Source organism: Theropithecus gelada, chromosome 18 (genome assembly GCF_003255815.1).
Source record: "Theropithecus gelada isolate Dixy chromosome 18, Tgel_1.0, whole genome shotgun sequence".
NCBI lineage: Eukaryota > Metazoa > Chordata > Mammalia > Primates > Cercopithecidae > Theropithecus > Theropithecus gelada.
The window spans coordinates 28108865-28133360 of record NC_037686.1 but is presented as its reverse complement, the minus strand read 5'-3'; the positions used below and the strand labels follow the sequence as shown (position 1 = coordinate 28133360).

The 24496-nt window shown below is 40.3% G+C and overlaps 2 protein-coding genes across 12 annotated transcripts in view; one reads left to right on the top strand and one right to left on the bottom strand.

Annotated features, from left to right (window-relative positions):
- ELP2 (elongator acetyltransferase complex subunit 2) overlaps positions 1-2196 on the bottom strand; it is a 39566-nt gene extending 37370 nt beyond the window's left edge. For 6 of the 10 annotated variants that reach the window (XR_003116615.1, XR_003116616.1, XR_003116617.1 and 3 more), the window contains exon 1: positions 1934-2130. Coding sequence is in view for 7 of the 10 variants with exons in the window: in XM_025364868.1 (XP_025220653.1) it covers positions 1934-2071 (138 nt within the window). In the remaining 3 variants the exon portion in view is untranslated. Of the gene's footprint in view, positions 1-1933 lie in introns of all 10 variants that reach the window. The other 4 variants (XM_025364873.1, XM_025364870.1, XM_025364875.1 and 1 more) reach the window with 1 other exon arrangement.
- On the top strand, positions 2196-23885 carry SLC39A6 (solute carrier family 39 member 6). 2 transcript variants are annotated; one of them, XM_025364876.1, is made up of 10 exons: positions 2196-2896; positions 5010-5747; positions 7278-7458; positions 8310-8479; positions 9706-9924; positions 15229-15334; positions 17866-18243; positions 19772-19852; positions 21136-21326; positions 22672-23885. In XM_025364876.1, exons 2-10 carry the CDS (start codon positions 5019-5021, stop codon positions 22822-22824), a joined length of 2208 nt encoding a protein of 735 aa, XP_025220661.1. In that variant the 5' UTR covers positions 2196-2896; positions 5010-5018; the 3' UTR covers positions 22825-23885. The 2 variants fall into 2 exon arrangements, with proteins under 2 accessions (XP_025220661.1, XP_025220662.1); XM_025364877.1 differs by lacking the exons at positions 5010-5747; positions 22672-23885 and having other exon boundaries at positions 2605-2885; positions 21136-21385.
- Positions 23886-24496: the final 611 nt, after the last annotated feature.

Sequence of the window (24496 nt, the reverse complement as noted above, 5' to 3'; positions counted from 1 at the left end):
GAGCAGAGATTGTGTCACTACACTCCAAAAAAAAAAAAAAAAAAAAAGCCCAACCAGCAAATATTTAACAGGACAAAGTACTTTTTAGGCTCAACACTTCTTTGTCAATAGGCTAAAATTCACTAGCTCAGCCACCAGGTTATGATTTAAAATCTGATGGAATACATGGGAACAAATCCATTCAACTGCTGCAAAAAGATGGGATTCTACAGCTGAATCAGAATTTCATTTCAGTGTGTAAGTACATCAAAGCATGAGTATAATCATCTTAAAAGCAGATCTTGTCCTGTGATATCGGGGCATCTGGACATTTTGTCGTTGTGGGAGTTTGTCCTTGCAGGCGTTACCAAGCTGCTTCCTCTGCCGTAAACATCTCAGGACCGTGGGTTGACTGGCAGAGTGTGCCTTGCTAATTTTACGACGGAGTTGATTTTAAAATGGTGTCACCCTGGCTCTCCCGGGCTCCTGCTTCCCTGACAACTCCACCCCCAGAGCCGCCCTCCTAGGGTCCTCCCAGTGCCCAGCCATGGCGGAACTGTGCCGCAATGCCGCAAGGCTCCGCGCTCACGGTGCTGGATGAGGAGACGCTGTGGGAGATGATGGAGAGCCTGCTGTGGTCTCTCCTATTCTACAGCCGGTCCTTGCCTCATGGTCCCTTTAAAGTTTACCCTTGTTTTTTGCACTTTCTCTTGCCATTCAAGTATGCAAATAACAAGAAACAAAAACCAGGAAGAGGGAAGCAAGCTCAAGATGGGGTAATGTGGATAAAAATATTTCATGTATATATTTGAATCTGCAAAGGGTGTGAGAAGAATTTTTTTTTTTTTTTTGAGATAGGGTCTGGCTCTGTTGCCCAGGCTGGAGTCCGGTGGTGTGATCCCACTCTGCTGCAGCCTCAAACTCCTGAGCTCAAGCGATCCTCTCACTTCAACCTCCCGAGTAGCTGGGACTATAGGCGCACGCCACCACACCCAGCTATTTTTTTTTGTTTGTTTGTTTAACTTTTTGTAGACTGGGGGTCTCGCTCTGTTGCCTAAACTGGTCTCGAACTCCTGGACTCAAGCAATGCTCCCACTTCTGCCTCCCAAAGTGCCAGGATTACAGACATGAGACACGCTCCTGGCCAACAATGAAATGTTTAATCAAATCAATAAAGCAGTATGATCAGAAATACATATAGCCATCTCCTACATTGTATTTTAATTTTCAACATTTTGTTTTTTATACTGAGTCTCCTTTTGAGATGCAAGACTAACTGTATCGACCTAAATTAGCCAGTGGGAATGGGGTTACAATGAATTCTGGGGAGCATATAAAAACTATTCACTGGAGAAATACGGTAAGGAAAGCGCCAAGAAAATAATCGACTGGGTGAAGTCGAGGGAACTCCCGCCTTCTAACCAGGGCTTAGGATCCCCATCCCCTATGATCTTTCCCCCAAACTATCACTTTCTCTAAAATGTTCATTCCCGTAGCTAAAACACAGGTAACATTTCCTTGAAATTCAATACAACAAAAGTTCATGAACCAAAACTGAAGGAAATACAGAAATGAGATTGCACCTGTGGGATGATGGTTTTAATTTACATATAAATTTCAATTGTTTTAAAACCCAAATTGATTAACGGCACTACAGTTCCTCAAAGAAGGCTTCAGGTAAGATTCTCATCATTCGGGTTTCTGTCTGCGACTAACAAGTTACTGGCAGGTGATAGGCAGCAATGACCCTAGGATGACGCCACGCGTGAGACGGCGAAGGGTGAGGGGCGAGGAGCGAGTCCGACAGGTCCACTGGAGACTGAGCCCAAACCCCGCTCCCCTGAGACGACCCGACTCGCCTCCTAGGTCTGGGGCGGCAACTACAGCGCGCCCGGTGCACGTCCACAGGTTCAACCTCAAAAGCACAAGGGTCAGGGGTCCAGCGACCTCTTACCACGGGGTCATAGAGCACCACGGAGCAGGACGTGCCAAAGGCCAGAAGTCCTCTGGGCCCAGAGCTCCAGTTCAGGACTCCCCGCACACGGTTTGGGCAGCAAAACACGTGAGAAGTCTCCAGCACGGGCGCCACCATGTCGCTAACTGGTCAGCCGCACAGACTGAGACGCGCACTTCCGCCCTCCGAGCGGAACTACTAGAGTGGTTTCTCCTGGGACATCACCCGGTCCGCGTTTCGCAGGCAGCCGAGGGCCAGACGAAGGCAGCCCCGCCCCCCTGCGGCCCTCTGGCTCCACCCCACTCTTGAACCCCTGTGCAAAGCCGCCGCTCTGCTAGCTCTCTTCTGGGGCTGTGGCCCCGCCCCGCGCACGAGCCAGGCCTTTGTCCCAAGAGCGAAACCCGAGTGGCTCGGGACCCTCCCTGAAGGACCCGGGACTCATGTGCCAGGGCAGCGTCAGAAACATGCCGCTACCCCTTATGACCCGGCTCCCAGCAGCGGCCACAGCTGGCCGCGGAGCCCCTGGCTACCGAGTAAGGCCTGGAGGAAACGACCCCCCAGCTGCTCAGAGTGCGCTAGGCCGCGCCACGCCCCCGCGGCGTCGGCGAACACACGGAAAAGCGGATTCGTCTGCGGAGCCGGGTTCCGGGGTCGCACTGCGCATGCCTCGCAGTCCTGGCCGAAGGGGGCGGTGGTTCCCCGCGGCGCTGCGCGCGGCGGTAATTAGTGATTGTCCTCCAGCTCCGCAAAGGCTAGGGGCGCGGCTGCCGGGTGGCTGCGCGGCGCTACCTCCGGACCGAGGGGCAGCCAACCCAATGAAACCACTGCGTGTCCGCGCCTGGTAGAGATTTTTTGAAGAAACCAGTGGGCCCGTTCCGAGCCCTTTGGACCGCCCGTGTGGAACCAAACCTGCGCGCGTGGCCGGGCCGTGGGACGACGAGGCCGCGGAGACGTGTCTCTCAGGTCCGGGCGCAGGGCGGCTGGGAGGGGAGCTCCGCAGGCCAGACAGGCGGGGCGGGGAGGGAGGGTTCTGCGGAGAACAGTGTCCTGCGGACCGGGCAGGGGGGCTCCAGAAAGAGGATGCTGGGGGGAGCCCGCCGCAGGCGCCCCCTCTCCCTAGAGAGGCGGACTTCTTAGGATGCTCAGATGGGCTTCGGGGTGCAACGGAGGATTTTTTGAGGAAAAGATCCGTACTTTTCATCCCATATTCGAAGAAGGGACTGATGTGTTTAGAAATAAAAAGCTTTTAGAAGAGAGCTTTGTGCCTTCTCCGTTTTCTGTACTCGCCTTTTTCTCCAAGGCCCTTCCCCTCTGCTTTCCGTTTTCCTCCAGCACACGCCAACTTGCAGGAAAGGAGATCCTTCAACGGGTCCGCGACCGCGCTCAGCATCCTCCCTGGAGAAAGGCTCGGAGCTGTCCCCTGTGCTAGTCCCCTCCCACCCCGCTCCTCGCCTCTCTCCTAGGAATGATTTCTAAATGTTTATCTTTTGCCTAGTAGAAGAATTCCCGAAACTTCAAGCACCAAAGATTCCTCTTTCAGGAGCGTCGTTCTACCCCGTACCTCCATTTCCCACTGTTCCCTGTATGATACCCCGCACTTGTGCAACACATGAGTTTAACGAGTACTTGTAATATACATTCCTTCATGTGTTTTCCTCATTCGCCTTGCAAAATAGGAATTACCGGTATTTTAGATACGGTAATGAATGCGAGAGCCCTGCCCAGAGAAGAACAGCTGACCCTGGTAAAGCTGGATAGCCCCATGCTCTTGCTTAGTTGGAAGCTTGACGTCTGCGTCTTTTGCTGGAGATGTGGGTTTGACCACCATCACCTCCACCGTTGGTGCTGGACATCCTACTGGATCTGAATTAACTGAATTCTGGCTCTGCTTAACTGAATTCTGCTTTTCAAGCTCCAACTCAATTGCTCCCTCCTCCTTGGGGCATAGGCCTTTGGTTCCAAACACTGCTGTGGATTATTAACAGTCTGTGATTAAATGTTGACTGGTTTGTAGTAACACAAGGATGCTACAGTGAGTTTTTCATGAAGTTCAGTTTACTTTAAGAATTCTATGTATGGACATAACGTGTCTGATTCATTGTCAAGAAGGAAAAAAAGATTCAGTGTGTATTTAAAGTACACACCTATTTGAGGCTGGGCGTAGTGGTCACGCCTGTAATCCCAGCACTTTGGGAAGTGGAGGTGGAGGATCTCTTGAGGCCAGGAGTTCAAAACCAACCTGGACGACATAGTGAGACCTCAACATAGTGAGACCTCTTCTCTACACAAAAATAAAATAAAATAAAATTTTAAAAAAATCTTTTTTGAAAAATTAAGTATACATGTATTTGAGTATGCATAGAAAATATCCTGAGGGATACACTGGCAAAATTGAGCACCTTTGAGGATTGTGATTGCAGAAAGGGGTCTTAAATGGATTTGTATATAAGGAGAGTGTATTAGTTTAAAATTTTTTAAACATGTGAATTGAGATTATTGTTTCTATTTTTTGGTGCTTGAAGATTATTTTATGAAATGATGGTGATGATCAAGGTAGCTAGATTTCATTTCATTCTTTTTTTTTTTTTTTTTTTGAGACAGGGTTTCACCATGTTGCCCAGGCTGGTCACAAACTCCTGGCCTCAGGTGATCTGCCTGCCTCAGCCTCTCAAAGTGCTGGGATTATAGGCATGAGTCACCACACCTGGCCTAGATTTCATTTCGAATCATTGGCCTCAGTGATTCAAATAATCATTCAAATAAATTCTCAACTTCAGTAAGAAGTTGATGGCTGTGGCCACATGGATCTCTCCTGTCTCTGAATTACTATTGCTTTTGCAGTGCTAATGGCAGCCTCTTAGCACTCAGCTGTTCTCCAGTTGTTTCATGTCTTTTAGGAATGCAAGGGTAGCGCCTAGGACTATAGTTCTTTCCATCTTCACAGTACCTAGTGCCACACTGGTCACACCACATGATGCTCTGGCAACTTTGATTACTTGATTACACATTAATTTTCAGTATAAGGTTTCTTAATTTGTTTTAGAAGTGAGTTAATTTTTTTTCCTGTCTTTTCTAGGAAGGTGCAATGGCGAGGAAGTTATCTGTAATCTTGATCCTGACCTTCACCCTCTCTGTCACAAATCCCCTTCATGAACTAAAATCAGCAGCTGCTTTCCCCCAGACCACTGAGAAAATTAGTCCGAATTGGGAATCTGGCATTAATGTTGACTTGGCAATTACCACACGGCAGTATCATCTACAACAGCTTTTCTACCGCTATGGGGAAAATAATTCTTTGTCAGTTGAAGGGTTCAGAAAATTACTTCAAAATATAGGCATAGATAAGATTAAAAGAATCCATATACACCATGACCATGAGCATCACTCGGACCACGAGCATCACTCGGACCACGAGCACCACTCTCACCGTAATCATGCTGCTTCTGGTAAAAATAAGCGAAAAGCTCTTTGCCCAGAACATGACTCAGATAGTTCAGGTAAAGATCCTAGAAACAGCCAAGGGAAAGGAGCTCACCGACCAGAACATGCCAATGGTAGAAGGAATGTCAAGGACAGTGTTAGTGCTAGTGAAGTGACCTCAACTGTGTACAACACTGTCTCTGAAGGAACTCACTTTCTAGAGACAATAGAGACTCCAAAACTCTTCCCCAAAGATGTAAGCAGCTCCACTCCACCCAGTGTCACAGAAAAGAGCCTGGTGAGCCGGCTGGCTGGTAGGAAAACAAATGGATCTATGAGTGAGCCCCGAAAAGGCTTTATGTATTCTAGAAACACGAATGAAAATCCTCAGGAGGTAAGATGAGTGCATTATTTTAATATACCTGTGTGTCTGTCCTGTCTCTGCTACTCTGTTTCTAGTTGTGAGGAGTTTAAAGTAAAAGTAAAATGATGAAGTTATTGAAAAGGGAATTTCCACCTTCTCAGCTGCCTGCTATATTGTAAACATTCCTAAATCAGAACTTAGGGAACGGTTATTTTGGTGACTATAGTGCTGCCTCCTAAAAGTTTTTGTAATATAGAATATAAAATATGTAGAGAAAGATATCAAGGCTATCTTTAGAGAAAGTCTATAAAGGTGAACATTATTAATAAAAAATAGAAAATGAGGAGTTGAAAGCAGGAGTTAGAATCCATATTGTAGGGATGTTAGAAAGCAGGATGTTAGAATCCATATTGTGTGACTGAGGGGGCTGAAGACTACTGAGAATACCACTGCTGCTTCCTTGACAGAAGGTCCACCATGACTTGAGGAATGATTGAAATTGGAGCAATTTCCATGAACGTCATGCTGGACAAGGGAAAAGTCTGGGCAGTGAGGTTCTGAGTTCATGTGGTTTTTCTAGAGTAGACTTCCAGACTGTACATAATTCACCTTGGCTGACAGTTGTCAAGAATGGGGAATTATGTCAAAAAAAAAAAGGAACAAGGAATTTGTTGATACAGTTTAATAAGCAAAACTTCAGTACTTCATTCAAACCAGCATGTGACTGTACTAATTCTGGACTAATCCTAGTAATGGTCATAGCCATAGCGGCCCTGGTGATAAAGTTTGCTCTGAGTAGTACCAACTGAGAATTGTGGTGGGAGTTGAAAATGTCTTTACAGAAGATGAGAAACTGGTACTGAAGCCAGTTTTGGGTTTTGTTTGTTTGTTTGTTTTCTTTTTCTTTTTTGGTTGGGGGAGAGATTGCACAAAGGAATAACTTCAAACTAAGTTTGTCATCTAATTAAATAGTTGAAAACATCTGCCTGCTGGTACAGGTTTGTTTTATTAACCAGCCTTGCCCTCCACAAGAATAATCTGCATAATTTAATATCCTCTCATTGCAGAGCATTACTTTGCCAGGTATGTAGACAGAACTGAGTTTTTGCAAGTAGAGTCATTACTAGAAGAGGGGCATGTCTTGGACTTGTTTAGGCCAAGTAGGATAGCGTTAGTACTGAAGCAACATATTTCTCAATCTCTAATGAACCCCATTTTGAAATTGAAGCTCATTTCCTTAATACATTTATACAGTGAGGTAACAGGCTTGTGAATCTCCAGTTATCCTCATGCTTGTTCCACTTTAGGCTTTCTCCCTAGGTGGCTCGTGATGTACTGCTTCTCTGATGAGGTAGACAGAAGAGGTGGGATACCACTATGGTGACATAGGATTGCCAGGTAGCTGGAGGCAAGTTCCAAAGTGCTCAAAACAGAAGTTGATTTTAATTTTCATTAACTCGAGAAAACAAAGAAGTAGCTTTAGTAAAAAAGGGTACTGTGTCATCACATTACTCTGATGGGGATGCCTTTTGGTGATTTTCACTGCTTTGTTTCTTTCAGTGTTTCAATGCATCAAAACTACTGACATCTCATGGCATGGGCATCCAGGTTCCGCTGAATGCAACAGAATTCAACTATCTCTGTCCAGCCATCATCAACCAAATTGATGCTAGATCTTGTCTGATTCATACAAGCGAAAAGAAGGCTGAAATCCCTCCAAAGACCTATTCATTACAAATAGGTAAAATTGCCTTTTTTATGTAGAATCAATTTCAGTAGATTCATTTATGTTGTGCTTTTCCTCAGATTTGCATCAGCCCATTTGTTTTCCAGTACAATTCCACATATGTCATCTTAGTTGTTCTTTGCCTTGAATGTGAAGAAAGCAAGGAAGGGGTGTTAGCCCTGCCCTTTAAAAAAAACCCAGAAAATCAAATTTCAATTAGGACTTCTCTGTGTTCATCCTACAAGAAGGTGTCAGGATCACCTGAAATTTGGGATTTTTATATCATGTCACACTGTTTGGGAAGAGGTCTTGGGTTCATTTATGCTGCTTAGAAACCTAATACTGATACATTCTTATTGATAAGTGAAACTAGGATAAGCTATGCTATAGGGTAGGGTCGCATTGCTCAAAAGTAATGAGGAAGGAATCACTGCTTTGTTTTCTGAGGACATTATTGAATTCCCGGTTTCCTCCTCTTCTTTATTTTCCTTTTCTCTAAGAAAAAAAAAAACCTGTTTTATAATTTAGCTCTTATGGGAATCTGAAAGCTCAGTTCCTAAGTGAGCTACAGTTCATTCTTGGTAACCATTTATTTTTCCTCTTTCACCCCTACCTGAAGAATTTCCCGTTAGAGCTATGCTCCTTACCTGGAGAGTTCTTAAGTACCCGTCAGGTTGTTCATTTGAGCCAACAACAGATTTCTTGGTTATTGTGCTATTGCTACAGTAGGTCCTATTCGCATTGAATTTGTGTGTTTTTAGCTTCTCTCCTTTTACATGTTGCTTTATGCTACTCTCCAAAAGTCTTTCTTGTGAAGTTTATTAATTGTATAATTTTTCTTTGCTCTGTTTTGTTTTGTTTGACAGCCTGGGTTGGTGGTTTTATAGCCATTTCCATCATCAGTTTCCTGTCTCTGCTGGGGGTTATCTTAGTGCCCCTCATGAATCGGGTGTTTTTCAAATTTCTCCTGAGTTTCCTTGTTGCACTGGCCGTTGGGACTTTGAGTGGTGATGCTTTTTTACACCTTCTTCCACATGTAAGTATAGTAGTTTTTCCTGTTAGTGTTTGATTATTCAACACTGAAAAAATAATATGTTTTGGTTTATACTAGAATTTTTTGTATAAAATGTTAGAAATTTGGTTTAGAAAGGCTTATTTTAAAATATATTTGGTAAGTGAAATCTGTATTTTTCTGCTGGATCTTAATACATTTGTGAATTTTTTGCTTTCCTTTTACAAAACACAGACTAATTTAACTTTTTGAAACCCACTTAATAAAAAGAGACAAATTCTGCCCGGCTATTAGTACTGTGAGGTACTGCAGCAATGTGAGTTATCTGCTTTATCTGTTAGTGTAATTGCCACAGAAATAAAATATGTGACCCTTTATGTATCCAAGAAACTTGGAGGTTTTCTTCAGACTTGAATGTTTGTATATGTGTTTAGAGATTTACACTTCATGACACATAAAACAAGTTTGGTAAAGTGAATTTACTTTTCCATCAGATATTTGGAATAGGTGCTCAGTCAAAAAATATGCGTGTTTCATTATTTAAATTCCCATTAAAGGTTTTCGGGTAATTGGGAAAAGGAAATCACAACATGCGTAGAGCACTACAAATCTCATGCTCCATTCAGTAGTGAAAGAAAACTATGTTGCTCTGACAAGCTCTCGGACCACCAGATGGCAGATGTTCGGGAAGACCTGCTGATAGAAAGTGGCATGTGTATGGGGCGTACTCTGTGATCCCCCAGTCTCTTAGTGTGTTCCACACCCAATTCCCTAATGTGCAATAGCGGTAGTTACTACTCTACTCAGCTACAGGCTGCTAGGGCAGTACACCTGGATCTCGGGTACCTGCCAGGGCCCAACACACACACACTAGGCTTCTTACAATGCTAGTCTGATGACATTGGTATGGGCTTTTCGGTTGAGAATATAAGCAGTAGAAACTGTGCACATTAAGTCTAGTATTCCTGTTATTTGTGGCCATGGAGATTGTCAAGTATTGAAAATGCTTACTATTTATGTATTATGAGGGTCACTGGAAATGTATCTGAAGTACATGACATGCATTAAGTTCTAGATAGCTAGCCACTCATTGGTCATTTTATTTTTAATGTCCTAAACTGCACCTCGTCTCTGAAATATCTGAATAATTGCGTAACTGAATGATTTCAGTTTTGACCTTACCTAGCCAACTTTCTGACTCGTTGTGTGAAACTGATGAATTTATAAATAACAAATTATTTTGCCTTCAGTCTCATGCAAGTCACCACCATGGTCATAGCCATGAAGAACCAGCAATGGAAATGAAAAGAGGACCACTTTTCAGTCATCTGTCTTCTCAAAACATAGAAGAAAGTGCCTATTTTGATTCCACATGGAAGGGTCTAACAGCTCTAGGAGGCCTGTATTTCATGTTTCTTGTTGAACATGTCCTCACATTGATCAAACAATTTAAAGATAAGAAGAAAAAGGTAAGAAAAAGTATACTGAGTACTTACTATGCTTCAGACGTTTATTTATAGTAGTACTCTAACTAGATTGTTAGACTAGCATGCCCAGGTTGTATGAGCTTTATTTGAGAGGGAGTTCAGTACCCTTGAAGTACTTTTTGGTCCCAGAGATGTTTGTGAGGAGCATTTCTATATCTTAATAGCTCTGAAATTTTCTATCTTTGCTATTCTTTTGAAACTCATGACAGGGTAAGAAAGGGAAGGATGAACATCTGTATAAATGACCAGACAAGGTACCAGCAGGGCCTTGAAGACCAGAAGCATCATGTATACATGGATACACTATCAATATTTATTAGTAATTATGATTGACTAATGTGATTAATTTGTAATTAGTCACCCAGTAACTAAATGTTCTGTTTTCTTTTAAAGGGTATGTCACTTTTACAGGCTTGACCTTTGCAAATTGGATTAGAAATGGTATGAAGTCAAACAATAGGCTCTTTCTTTCTGGCCAAAAAAACACTTTTGAGTTCCCTATGGTAATTTGCCACTTTTTATTTGATATGATCAGGCAAGTCATTCAGAAGACTGTCAGGAGACTCTTCAGAATAATGTGGGTCAGGTGCAGTGGCTCATGCCTGTAATCGCAGCACTTTGGGAGGCCAAGGCAGGCAGATTGCTTAAGGCCAGGAGTTCGAGACCAGCCTGGCCAACATGGCGAAACCCCATCTCTACTACAAACACAAAAATTAGCCAGGTGAGGTGGTGCATGCCTGTAATCTCAGCTACTTGGGAGGCTGAGGCGCAAGAATTGCTTGAACCCAGGAGGCGGAGGCTCCAGTGAGCTGAGATTACACCACTGCACTCCAGCCTGGGCAACAGTGAGACTCTGTCTCAAAAAAAAAAAAAAAAAAAAAAAATGATGTGTTCACATCTCAACATTTTAATCTAACCTAATACATCTGTACACTCATATTTTGGTCATTTGATATTGACCAGGATTTTCTTCGAGTTGGAGTTCTGTGTTCTGTATTATCTTTTCTTTTTTTCTTTATCAGCCATGCTGCTTCATCTATGATTTCCAATTTTGGTATCTCTAAAATTGAACAAGAGATTACACACTTAAAGCTATTCTGAATGTAGAATCTAGGTTTTAGAAATTAAAAAAAAATTTATTCAGTGGTAGCCTTATGTAATTTGATATCTTTTTTTAGCACCTTGCCTTTGAATCTTCCAAGCATTCAGCTTTTGTGTTCATGGAATTAAGTATCCCCTACCAGGCACGGTGGCTCATGCCTATAATCCTAGCACGTTGGGAGGCTGAAGCAGCAGGATTGCTTGAGGCCAGAAGTTTGAGAGCAGCCTGGGCAACATAGCAAGACCGTATCTCTACTCCCCAAAAAAGAAGTAACTCCTTACCATCATTTCATAGTTTGAGCAATGTGTAATTAAATTGTGCAATTACAGTAATAAATATAACTGGCGTGAAGAGGTTTCAAAACTAACACAGTTGGCCGGGCGCGGTGGCTCAAGCCTGTAATCCCAGCACTTTGGGAGGCCGAGACGGGCGGATCACGAGGTCAGGAGATCGAGACCATCCTGGCTAACACGGTGAAACCCCGTCTCTACTAAAAAATACAAAAAAAACTAGCCAGGTGAGGTGGCAGGCGCCTGTAGTCCCAGCTACACAGGAAGCTGAGGCAGGAGGACGGCATAAACCCAGGAGGCAGAGCTTGCAGTGAGCTGAGATCCGGCCACTGCACTCCAGCCCGGGCGACAGAGTAAGACTCCGTCTCAAAAAAAAAAAAAAAAAAACTAACACAGTTGATTCTTGCTGAGCATAGAGCCCACTGTGGGAAACAAATGCATGTGTAAACAGGAGAGTGTTTACATACTAGGAGTATTTGCTTTTACAGATTTTACATTCACTGAAACCTCAAATTAAAAATTTGGAACCCTCTCTTTAGTGCACCTAAATATAGAGGGAAGAAGTAAAATAAGAATAGCTTATTTTTTCTTAATCAAGGAAGTCATCTTCTGTGTTCCCATTGTCCGAATTGCTTCCCTTGGACTGTTTCTTAATGTTATTGAATAGTTTCTAATCTCATTTAATTCTCTCAAAAAGAAAAAAAAAAAAAAGCTACTCATTATATGGTGAGTACTGTGAGCTCTTCAGGCATTTTTTACTTAGAATTTTCCTTAGGAGCCATCTTGCACCCCTGGGAGATCCCATATATCATAGTTTTAGGTTACCTGCCATATATGGACTAGTTTATTCCTACTTTAAGTCTTCTGCAATTATTCTCATGTTAAAAAAAAAAAAGATCAATTTTCATTCTGGAGACTTGAGGATGGGTTGGTTTTTTTCTTTTTTTAACCGTATGTCTGGGTCAAAATGCCATAATTTATTTAACATTCTCATTTCAATTTTGTTTCCAAGTTTTACCTAAATACAGCTTTTCTTTTTTCATTTTTTTTTTTTCTTTTTTTAAGAAAACAGGATCTTTTTTTAAGAGACAGGATCTTGCTCTGTTGCTCAGGTTAGAGTACAGTGGCATGATCATAGCTCATTGCAGCTTCAAATTCCTTGATTTAAGCAATCCTCCCATCTCAGCCTCTCAAGTAACTGGAACCATAGGCTCATGCCACCATGCCCAGCTAAGGATAGCTTTTCTTTAACTTAGCACTCTTTAACCTAAGACTCCAAGAAATAGGCCCTCTGTTATCTGATACAGAATATATTTTTCTTTTTAAATTTTGGTTATAACTCTAGATTGTTACTGAGTTGTAAAATAAATCTGTATGTCATAACCAATATTTTTAAATGCAACAGTAGTATATATATATTACTGTTTTACATTACGTATATTAATGTGGATTATAGTCAGAGTAGTTTGATGCGCTCTGCTTTAAAATAGTATCTACTAGAATGTAAGCTCTTAAAAGCCAGGATCTGTCTTGTTTACAGCTCTGTCTCCAATGTGTAGAATAGTGTCTAGTACATGATAGATGGTAATAAATATTCAATGTTTAAGGAGCATGAAACAGCAAGTAAGCATGATTTCTAGACGAAGACTTCCCATAGGAGTTTTGCAAATGTTACATGTTCTCTTCCCTTTTTGGAATATGCTGAGTTTATCTTTTGTTAAAGGCATCCAGATATTAAAGTTACTTAATAATTTTTAATCTAATTCTCTCTAAAAGAAAAATACTATTCATTATATTGTGAGTATGGGGAGTTCTTCAAGCTCATAACAGGGCATTTTACTTAGGATTTTTCTTAAGAGGTTCATCCTGCATCCCTGGGAGATTCTATATATCATCTTTTTAGGCTACCTGCCTTCTGCTGCTTAAGGTTAACCTTCTGCTAGTGAAGGTTATTGTTCATGCTGAAAACTAGAGAATCATCTCTGATGTCCCCCTCATCCCCATATCCAACCAAGTTTTAATAAGTATGTCCACGGTGTCTCCATTCCTCTCCATCTTTCTTGCTGTTATTCTAGTCCAAGCCATGGTTATCTCCCACTTGAGTGACAGTTATTGCTTCCTAGTAGGAGCCTGTCCACATTATTTTGCTTTCCTCCTTTTCCCAATCTAGATTTCACAGAGCAGGCAGTGATTTGTTTAAATGAAAATATGATGAGGTTGCCCACCACTACTTAGAATCTTTCCTTCAGTGGCTGCATAAGTTTTTGGACAAAGCCCACTATTCTTAACAGAGTTCTGTTGTCTGATCTCCTTTAGTTGCCTCAGCCTCATCTCTGGCCACCCTCTCTGACCTAGTAGGCCCCAGCCACCTTTTACCTCTTTGAGTTCCAGAGCAGTGCTGACCCCTTCCAGGTGCTACTCCCTGCCTGGAATGCTGCCTCCCCCACCTTCCCCACCAAATTCCTGCCTATCTTTAGGTCTTGGTATAAGTTATATTTTTTCAGTGGCCACCTGGAAATTATTGAGGTCATGTTATTATACACTCTTAATAGCATTCTGTTCTTGTCTATTATAAAAAGTGTCAAAAATTATAGTCGAAGAAGTGTATAATCATTACCTGTGTAAAATCCCTTTCCCTGTGGATAATAAGCTCCGTGAGAACAGAGACTGTGTGGGGCTTATTTTATGTTCTACTCCCAGCATTTAGCATAGGGAACATTATGGGCCCTTAATACTTATGGAATGAAAGAATTTGTTAAACTCGACGTTCTAGAACAATTGCCCAATGAGAAATAAAGCACCAGCATAAATGATTTAAGATACCCTGAGTTCATTTACTTTTACAAATATTTAAGTACTTTCTTAATACTTTGAGAAAGTATTGAGGCATTATATTTAGGATAAGTGTAAAGATTTGTGTGTGTGTTTGCCTTTAAAAGCTCTTAAAACCTAAGAATGTATAGACACTTGATATGCTATTAGAGCTCGAATGAAATCTTAGGTATGGTGGTGATCATCTTATTTAAAGGTACTGCAAATAAGAAATCTGTTATTTATGTGTAAACTTTTATTTTAAGTGTTCTGTCTAAGTAGATGATACATAGGCACCATTGTTCAAACACTGACCTTTACACAACATAGAGGCTGCTTGGACTTAGGTACAATCTCTCTGGTATGGTATTTGGGATGGTTAAAGCCCAGTGATGAATTCAAGGTTAATAGAGGCTTGTTTTAAAAGAGAAATCATGTTAATGGTGTTTTATTAAAGAAAAGTGTTTTATTTTAATAACTAAAAAACTATAGTTTTAGGTTATAAAAAGTATGAGAAGTATGGGGTTTCAGTGTGCAGAAGAGGCATGGCGGCAGCCAGGCAGGTAGTTACCAGATCACTAGATGCCTGAAGGAAATGCCCCTAGGTGGGTTTTTTGTTGTTGTTATTGTTGTTTTGAGACTGTCACCCAGGCTGGAGTGCGGTGGCACGATCTCGGCTCACTGCAACCTCTGCCTCCCGAGTTCAAGCGATTCTTCTGCCTCAGCTTCCTGAGTAGCTGGGACTACAGGCGCATGCCACCACGCCTGGCTAATTTTTGTATTTTTAGTAAGATGGAATTTCACCATATTGGCCAGGCTGGTCTTGAACTCCTGACCTTGTGATCTGCCTGTCTCGGCCTCCCAAAGTGCTGCGATTACAGGCGTGAGCCATGGCACCCAGCCGGAAGTATGCATTTCTGACAATTTCCCGGGAGATATTGTGCTGCTAGTGTGGGACCATGCTTAGAGCAGATGACTGTGGGGGCATTCTGTGTCTTTTGCTTACCTGGTTATTGATCAAAAGCTGTATATATATATAAACAAATTACTGTTTTAAAGTATTGTTTTCCTTTACTATTTTAGAATCAGAAGAAACCCGAAAATGATGATGATGTGGAGATTAAGAAGCAGTTGTCCAAGTATGAATCTCAACTTTCAACAAATGAGGAGAAAGTAGATACAGATGATCGTAAGTTCTTATGCGTAAATTTTTAGGGCTGCAAGGAGTTCATTGCTGTATGATTTGCAGGCACCTTGACTATCTGGAAGAAATGGGACCATGTCCTTTGGTTTTGGGTTTTTCAGTATCTCATACTTTTTAAAAAATTGCCAGTGAGTAAGTTGTTTTATGTATATTTACATTTATTTTTCCTGTAACTTCTGAAGTAAATTCATACTCATAGAAAAGTTTCAAGAATCGTACAAAGAATTCCTGTATCCCATTCACTCATATTCCCCAGTTATTTTACCATTTATTTCTCACTGTCTTTCTCTAGCTCTGTCTACACACACACACCTTTTTCTTTAATTTTTTAGTGATTAAAGGGCCAGCTACACACACACTTTTTTTCTAAACCATTTGAAAGTAAGTTATAGATATGATGTTTCTTTACTCCTAAATACTTTAGTGTATGTTCCCTAGGAAAATGGACATTCTCTCATATAATGAGAGTTTAATTATTAAATCAGGAAATTTATATCGATACAGTGCCATTCTCTGCAGACGTTATTCTTTTGTTCCAAATGCCTTAATCGTGCTTTTTTTTTTTACCCCAACACTCCTCCCAACCCCCACCAAAATATTGTTCCAGAGTACAATTCAGGATCAAATATTGCATTTAGTTGCCTCTAATTTTGGGTTTGTTTAGTATTGTTGTATGATTAGGTTGATCAGTTTTGGCAGGAATACCACAAAATGGTGCTTATCCTTTTCTGTGACATGGTGTGCCACCTGATATGATTCTTTGTCACTTATTGGTGGTGTTGATTTTGATCACTTGCCTAAGGTTGTATCTACCATGTTTCTCCTGAAACTTGGCTGTTTGCTTGACATATCTTGTCAGACAGACTGAGTTAAGATTCATATTTTAAACCCAGCTCCTTGCCATGATCTTCAAGGTCCCACTGAGCCCACAACTCTCCCACATTGTTCACTGTGCTCCAGCCCCACTGACCCTCTTTTCACCCTGGGAGCACATAAGGCTTGTCTCTGGGCCATGCACTCACTATTCCTTCTGCTTGGAATACTGTTCTCTGAGACCATCACATAAATTTCTCCTCTTGTTGTTCAGGTGTCAAATCAGAAATTTCCTTTAGAGGCCGGAACTGAGCACCCAACTACAACAGGTCTCCCAGTCACTCTCCATATTGCACATCTCTAAAACCAGTGCCTCCAGTACCTTTTTTATACATGTGTTTTCTTGCTCAGTGGCTGTCTCCCCACAAGATTAGATAAGCTTCTTGAGGGCAGACACTTTGTCATGCTCTACTCCGTCCCTACTGCCTAGTGCTGGAGTACCTGGGTTAGTATCGGTATGTAATAGATAGTTGTTGACTGAGGGGAGAGAACAACTTTATTGTTGCTGCTGCCTATTTGTATGGTTTCCTGTCCACTATATATTCTCTAACATGCTGTTTTTCTCTGAAGACCAAGTAAAATGCTTTCGCTGTTTTCTGCATTTGTTCCCTTTTTTGTTTTTTTATTTTTATTTGTTGTTGTTGTTGTTTTTGTTTGTTTGGTTTTTTTTTTTGAGACAGAGTCTCACTCTGTCGCCCAGGCTAGAGTGCAGTGGCGCCATCCGGTCTCACTGCAAGCTCCACCTCCCGGGTTCACACCATCCTGCTGTCTCAACCTCCCGAGTAGCTGGGACTGCAGGCGCCTGCCACCACACCCGGCTAATTTTTCTTTTTATTTTTAGTAGAGACATGGTTTCACCATGTTAACCAGGATGGTCTCGATCTCCTGACCTTGTGATCTGCCCACCTCTGCCTCCCAAAGTGCTGGGAGTACAGGCATGAGCCACCGCGCCTCGCCCCCTCTTCAGTTTTTTAAATGGACTCCAATGAAATGTGTAATGATGGGGAGGAAATACCTGCCCTAGAAATGGACTATAGTGTCAGAGATGGTTCCAAGAAAATTGATAACTATGTACAGGAGAAAAAAAAGTAACCTTATTGTGGCTATTTATTTTCCTTTGCACAAATACATAATAATTGCTTCTTGGTGATGATGAAATAATTCACATTCTCTGTTTTTTCCTTGAATTTTACCTTCCAAAAAAGGAAGTCACATGGCAGGATTATTCATGTTTTTTATTTCTAATTTTCATTACTTCTCTAAGATATTTTTCTAAAATAAATATTTTAAATATCTAATGTAACATGTTTTCTAAAACAAGCAGGTTCTTCTCTTAGGATGAGGAAAAAAGACATCTTTAAAAAGGTAGGGAGGCAGAATAAATTAAGGGAGAATCTGAGAGGTAGTTACTGAAGGTTAACATTTAAAATCCATTCTTAATATTTGAGACCGTTCCATTTATGGAATTCATTAAAATCTATTGACGTTTTTCATTAGTAATACTTTAATGTTTAGTTCTGCAGATATGAAGGAGTTATCATGCTTTAAGATCTTTTGTTGACTTTTTCAGTGAGGTTTGAAATGTCTCCAAGTCCATTAACAAAGCCTTCTAACTGCCCCATACCCTTTATGTTTATTCCTAGGAACTGAAGGCTATTTACGAGCAGACTCACAAGAGCCCTCCCACTTTGATTCTCAGCAGCCTGCAATCTTGGAAGAAGAAGAGGTCATGATAGCTCATGCTCATCCACAGGAAGTCTACAATGAATATGTACCCAGAGGGTGCAAGAATAAATGCCATTCACATTTCCACGATACACTTGGCCAGTCAGACGATCTCATTCACCACCATCATGACTACCATCATATTCTCCATCACCACCACCACCAAAACCACCATCCTCACAGTCACAGCCAGCGCTACTCTAGGGAGGAGCTGAAAGATGCCGGCATCGCCACTCTGGCCTGGATGGTGATCATGGGTGATGGCCTGCACAATTTCAGCGATGGCCTAGCAATTGGTATATGTCTACATATTTGTTCCTTGTTGATTGATTCTGAAATTTTCACATTAAACACCTAGTCAAATTTTAACAGAGAATAGATTAGTTTAGATGAGGATATTAGTGACTTCCAAGATTATAAAAATGTTATTTTTTCTTTTACTACTTTGACAATGAAGTACTTGATAAATGTTAGGTATGATTAAATGCTAGGAATTGTGCCTAGTCCACAACCTAAATTGTAACTGTCAAAAGCTATTCTTAAATTGCAAGGTCTTAAGATCAGCCTTTAATTTGTATGATGCATGTATGAGATTTTTTTTTCTCCCTATACATTGAAGTTCCCTTATCGATAATGTAAGTAATATTTATAAAAGTAAAATTATGTTTTCTGTCATCTTTTCTGCTAAAGGAATCTTCATACATCTAAGTCCAGTTACCAATCTCTATCCTAAGAAGAATTATAGAACTTTTGCTAATAAATTGTTATACCACAATTGGGAGATAACAGAATACTTACAAATTTTAATAATTTAGTGCTGGAAGGAACCATGCAGTTAGGCAACTGAGGCCTGTAAAGGTGGAGCCACTTGCCCAAAGAGGCTATGCTGTGTTATAGCTAGGCCTGGCCTTGGCTCCCTGGGAGTCGAGTGCTCTTGCTCTCGTACTATATTATGCAGCCCTAAAACAGACAAAGGAGGAACGTCCAACTGCACAGTCGGCTGGGTGTGGTAGCTCACGTCTGTAATCCCAGCACTTTGGGAGGCCAAGGCAGGAGGATCGCTTAAGCCCAGGAGTTCGAGATCAGCCTAGACAACATAGTGAGACCTTATCTCTACAAATAAAAAAAAATTAGCCCGGCATGGTGGCATACACCTGTAGTCCCAGCTGCTTGGTAGGCTGAGGTAGATGGAACGCTTGAGCCCGGGAGTTTGAGGTTCTAGTGAGCTATGATCTCACCACTGAACTCCAACCTGGCCAACAGAATGAAACCCTATCTCTTTAAAAAAAAAAAAAAAAAAAAAAAAAAAAAAGCACAGTCATGGTTTCTAATTGATTGATTGTATACTATGTCAGCTTTTTAAAAGGGGACAGCTATTTGTCTTAGAGTTTTCTTACTGAGATAGTGAAAGAATAAATGTAAACAGATCTGGTTACATAGTAAATTCTTCTGAGGCAAGCGAAACATGTTTATACCCTCGACAGGAGAGTTTTTCCTAAACCTTTTTAACAGTTTATTTTATATTCTTGAATATGCCTTTTATATGGTAGCAGTTACTCCTCAGATTTGTATAACTTTATCCGCTCACTCTAAGGCATAGAAAACCTTCCCTTCTCTTTCATGCCTGATGTTTTCCTTTGGGAAATTTAGACTTCATGGAATGTACTCTAAGATTTCTTACAAAGAAGATACAGAGTTGGGTTGGGAAACTTGTGTTCATTCACGCCAAAATACTGTTTTTTTGTTACCTCGTTTTGCATACTGATAAGATTAAAAGCACACAAATTAATGTAACCAAACTTTTTCTGATTGATTTTTACACAGGTGCTGCTTTTACTGAAGGTTTATCGAGTGGTTTAAGTACTTCTGTTGCTGTGTTCTGTCATGAGTTGCCTCATGAATTAGGTAAGATAACCACATAAATTATATTTACCAGGTGGGTGAAACGTCCTAGTGTTACTGGCTTTTGCTAATGGTAGTTGAGCAAGCTTCTTCATCAATTCCGTGCCTTCTCATATGTCTGCTAACCAGCATACTGATGACATCAGGGATCATCTTCATACATACAAAGTGAATAAGACTACAGGATACAAAGGAATCATCTTCCATTAACAGAAGCTGAGAAAGAGAATCTCATTGGAATTGAAGGGAAGTGGATGAGTTGTGTTTTGAATATTGTTCTTCTTTGTCATTGGGCCTTAAAACCTTCCCTAGTTCTGGATCCCAGTTCACGTCCTTGCTTTTCTTCTTACAGGGATATATTCACACACATACTGCCGATACCATTTTCACTTTTGTTCCTTGTTATATGTTCAGCCATTCCTTATAATCTTCAGCATCTAATTTATGTTCCACATTCAAGTCCCATGAAGCCCCTCTCTTATTTCCATCTTCATGTGTCTCTTTTCTCCTTTTATAATTGTAGCATTAAACTCTTCAGCTCTTAGTTATGCATTACCATTATCATTTGCTGATCATCTCATGTGTCTTCTCCACCCATTCCTCCCTTCTTTATGGCCAAATTCCAAGCTCCTTGAAAACAGTGCAAGACCACAATAGTAAATTTTTAGTATTTATCATTTTGACAAAGTGTAAGCCTTAAAAAAATTTTTTTTGGATAAGGTATCTGGCCGGGCGCAGTGGCTTACGCCTGTAATCCCAGCACTTTGGGAGGCCAGGGCAGGGGGATCACCTGAGGTCAGAAGTTTGAAACCACCGTGGTCAACATGGTAACACCCCATCTCTACTAAAAATAAAAAAATTAGCCAGGTGTGGTGGCATGTGCTTGTAGTCCCAGCTACTCAGGAGGCTGAGGCACGGGAATGGCTTGAACCCAGGAAGCGGAGGTTGCAATGAGCCAAGATGGTACCACTGTATACCAGCCTGGGTGACAGAGCAAGATGCTGTCTATAAAAAAAAAAAAAAAAAAAAAAAGAAAAGAAGAAGGAAAAAAAGAGTTTGTACATCAAGTTGAATGATGAAGAATAAAAAGGAAAAACAATAGTTTATACAGCTGTTAGGGTGATTTACTGAGTAACACTGCTTTAACCCTAGGTAATTCTTAATTTTGTCTCTTTTCCCCCCTCTCAAAAACACTGGAAAATTTTCTTAAATCTGGGAAGTATCTTGGTATGTGTCTTAAAAATGATTTCTCAATGACTTTCCTCCTTTTTTGTGTTCTGTTAAAGGTGACTTTGCTGTTTTACTAAAGGCTGGCATGACCGTTAAACAGGCTGTCCTTTATAATGCTTTGTCAGCCATGCTGGCGTATCTTGGAATGGCAACAGGAATTTTCATTGGTCATTATGCTGAAAATGTTTCTATGTGGATATTTGCACTTACTGCTGGCTTATTCATGTATGTTGCTCTGGTTGATATGGTAAGTTTTTAAGAAATCTTATTACATTATTGACCAACAATAAAATAGAGAAAATATTCGGTAAAGCCTCATTTTTTTCTCTCTCTCTTTTTAGGGGAGCAGGAAGTTGAATCTTGCTATGTTGCCCAGGCTGGTCTCAAACTCCTGAGCCCAAATGATCCTTCCACCTCAGCCTCCTGAGTAGCTAGGACTATAGGCTCAATAAAATAGCATTTTTTCTTTTTTCTTTTTTTTTCTTTTTTTTTTTGGCTGGGCACAGTGGCTCACACCTGTTAGTCCAGCATTTTGGGAGACCAAACCAGGGAGATCACTTGAGGCCAGGAGTTCAAGACCAGGCTGGTCAACCTGGTGAAATCCCATCTCAACTAAAAAATACAAAAAAATTAACCAGGGGTGGTGGCATGTGCCTGTAGTCCCAGCTACTTGGGAGGCTGAGGCAGGAGAATCAGTTGAACCCAGGAGGTGGAGGTTGCAGTGAGCTGAGATTGCACCACTACACTCCAGCCTGGACAACAGAGAAAGACTGTCTCAAAAAAAAAATCATTTTTTTAAAAAAGGTTTTAAATGCAGTCATTATGAGAAGTGATTCTATATTCAGAAATTTGTGACATATAAGAATATAGGTTCTTCAGAGTTTTTTTTTTTTTTTTTGGATTGTTGATCACACCTTTATCTTGCTTAATATGTATCAGGATTCACAAAAATACCTATATCCTTCTGATGTATTATTTTAGGATACGATCTCAGTAATCAGGCAGTGAATTTTCTATAGATTTGTAGGAAATCTAGGACAAGACACATATTGTTGGCATGCTGTATACTTCAGAATGCTTAGTTTATTAGTCAACAAAGGAGTCATATCTTTTTGTCGCTAATGTCCTCAAAACAATCCCAGCCAATCTTACTGCTAAAATTGTATTTTATTATTTTATTTTTATTTTTTACTTTGTAAGCAAAGACAATATATATCTTATATAGTATAAGGTTTTCTATCTCTGAACTAAAGACAAACTACATGTTATATCCAGTTCAGATATGCAGCCAGTTACTGAAATAGGAAAATCAATGTAGCTTTTCAATTTCCAGTGGAGCACACTGAACCAATACAAACCTTTTCTTGCCCAGAACATCATGAGTAGTCATTGTTAAACTGCTAGGAAATGCTGTGTGACATTATTAGCTAGAGTCAGTATGTATGTAATCATGTTTTAAGGAATTAACTCACAGTATATCTAGCTACAAATAAAGCTAGTATACTGTCCTACAAATTTTTCTAAAAACTAATCTGTAGTTCTAAAAACTTAAATGTCACTCTTATTTTCCCTTACCTTTTTTTTTTTTTAAGGTACCTGAAATGCTGCACAATGATGCTAGTGACCACGGATGTAGCCGCTGGGGATATTTCTTTTTACAGAATGCTGGGATGCTTTTGGGTTTTGGAATTATGTTACTTATTTCCATATTTGAACATAAAATCGTGTTTCGTATAAATTTCTAGTCATGGTTTAAATGCTAGAGTAGCTTAAAAAGTTGTCATAGTTTGAATAGCTCATAGGGAGATGAGTTTGTATGCTGTACTATGCAGCATTTAAAGTTAGTGGGTTTTGTGATTTTTGTATTGAATATTGCCGTCTGTTACAAAGTCAATTAAAGGTACGTTTTAATATTTAAGTTATTCTATCTTGGAGATAAAATCTATATGTGCAATTCACTGGTATTACCATTCTATTATGTAAATGAGATTTGGCATGACATGTTCTGTATATTTCAGGAAAAAATGTCTTTAATGCTTTTTCAAGAACTAACACAGTAATTCCTATACTGGATTTTAGGTCTCTGAGGAACTGCTGGTGTTTAGGAATAAGAGTATGCATGAAGCCTAAAATACCAAGAAAGCTTATACTGAATTTAAGCAAAGAAATAAGGGGGAAAAAAGAAGAATCTGAGAATTGTGGAGGCATAGATTCTTATAAAAATCACAAAATTTGTTGTAAATTAGAGGGGATAAATTTAGAATTAAGTATAAAAAGGCAGAATTAGTATAGAGTATATTCATTAAACATTTTTGTCAGGATTATTTCCCATAAAAACATAGTGAGCACTTTTCATATACTAATTTAGTTGTACATTTAACTTTGTATAATACAGAAATCTAAATATATTTAATGAATTCAAGCAACATATCACTTGACCAAGAAATTGGAATTTCAAAATGTTTGTGCGGGTATATACCAGATGAGTACAGTGAGTAGTTTTATGTATCACCAGACTGGGTTATTGCCAAGTTATATATCACCAAAAGCTGTCTGATTGGGTATTCTGGTTACCTGGTTTACAAAAGTATCAGAGTAGTAAAACTTTGATATATATGAGGATATTAAAACCATACTGAGTATCATTTGACTTCGATTCAGAAAGTACTTTGGTATCTCTCAGTGCTTCAGTGCTATCATTGTGAGCAATTGTCTTTTATATACAGTACTGTAGCCATACTAGGCCTGTCTGTGGGATTCTCTAGATGTTTCTTTTTTACACAATAAATTCCTTATATCAGCTTGATATCAGACGTCTGGTTTTCTTTTCTTTTTAAAAAATTTTTTTACCATCAGAACCATTTTTAACTGTAGAGTTCAGTAGTTTTAAGTATATTCATGTTGTGCAATGAATCTCCAGAACTTTTTCATCCTGCAACACTGAAACTCTATACCCACTCAACAGCAACTCCCCATTTTCCCTAAGCCCCTGGTAACCACCATTCTACTTTCTGTTCCTAAAAAATTGAGCTATCTGATTTTTTTAAATTATAATTTGGATTGTAGTATACTGATCAATTCATTTATATTATCGTATTAGGTGGCCTTATTCAATTTTTAAATTGTTTATCACAAAGGGTACTTCAAAAAATATTGGTCCAGTTTGTTCTCGGGTGTCTTTTTTTTTTTTTTCCTAAACAACTGGGCCTAAAACTGTAGAAGAATCATTATTAATACTCTACAGTCTCAAGAGAGTCAATGTTTTAATTTAAGATCTTTACGATGGAGAGCTTGTGATGAGACTCAGTGCTTGAGAGAGACTCCAGGTATTATTATTTATAGGTCCTGGGAAGTACATGGCACATCTGGAGGCCACACACATGAAGGTCAGGAAATGCAGGCAGGGAAAGAGAGGGA

What these genes read in the sequence shown, in the direction of transcription:
- SLC39A6 (XM_025364876.1), top strand. Translation starts at nt 5,019, where the DNA reads ATGGCGAGGAAGTTATCTGTAATCTTGATCCTGACCTTCACCCTCTCT. An exon ending in TTTTACACCTTCTTCCACAT is followed by an intron (nt 8,480 to 9,705) that starts GTAAGTATAGTA and finishes TTTTGCCTTCAG; the next exon opens with TCTCATGCAAGTCACCACCA. An exon ending in CAGCGATGGCCTAGCAATTG is followed by an intron (nt 18,244 to 19,771) that starts GTATATGTCTAC and finishes ATTTTTACACAG; the next exon opens with GTGCTGCTTTTACTGAAGGT.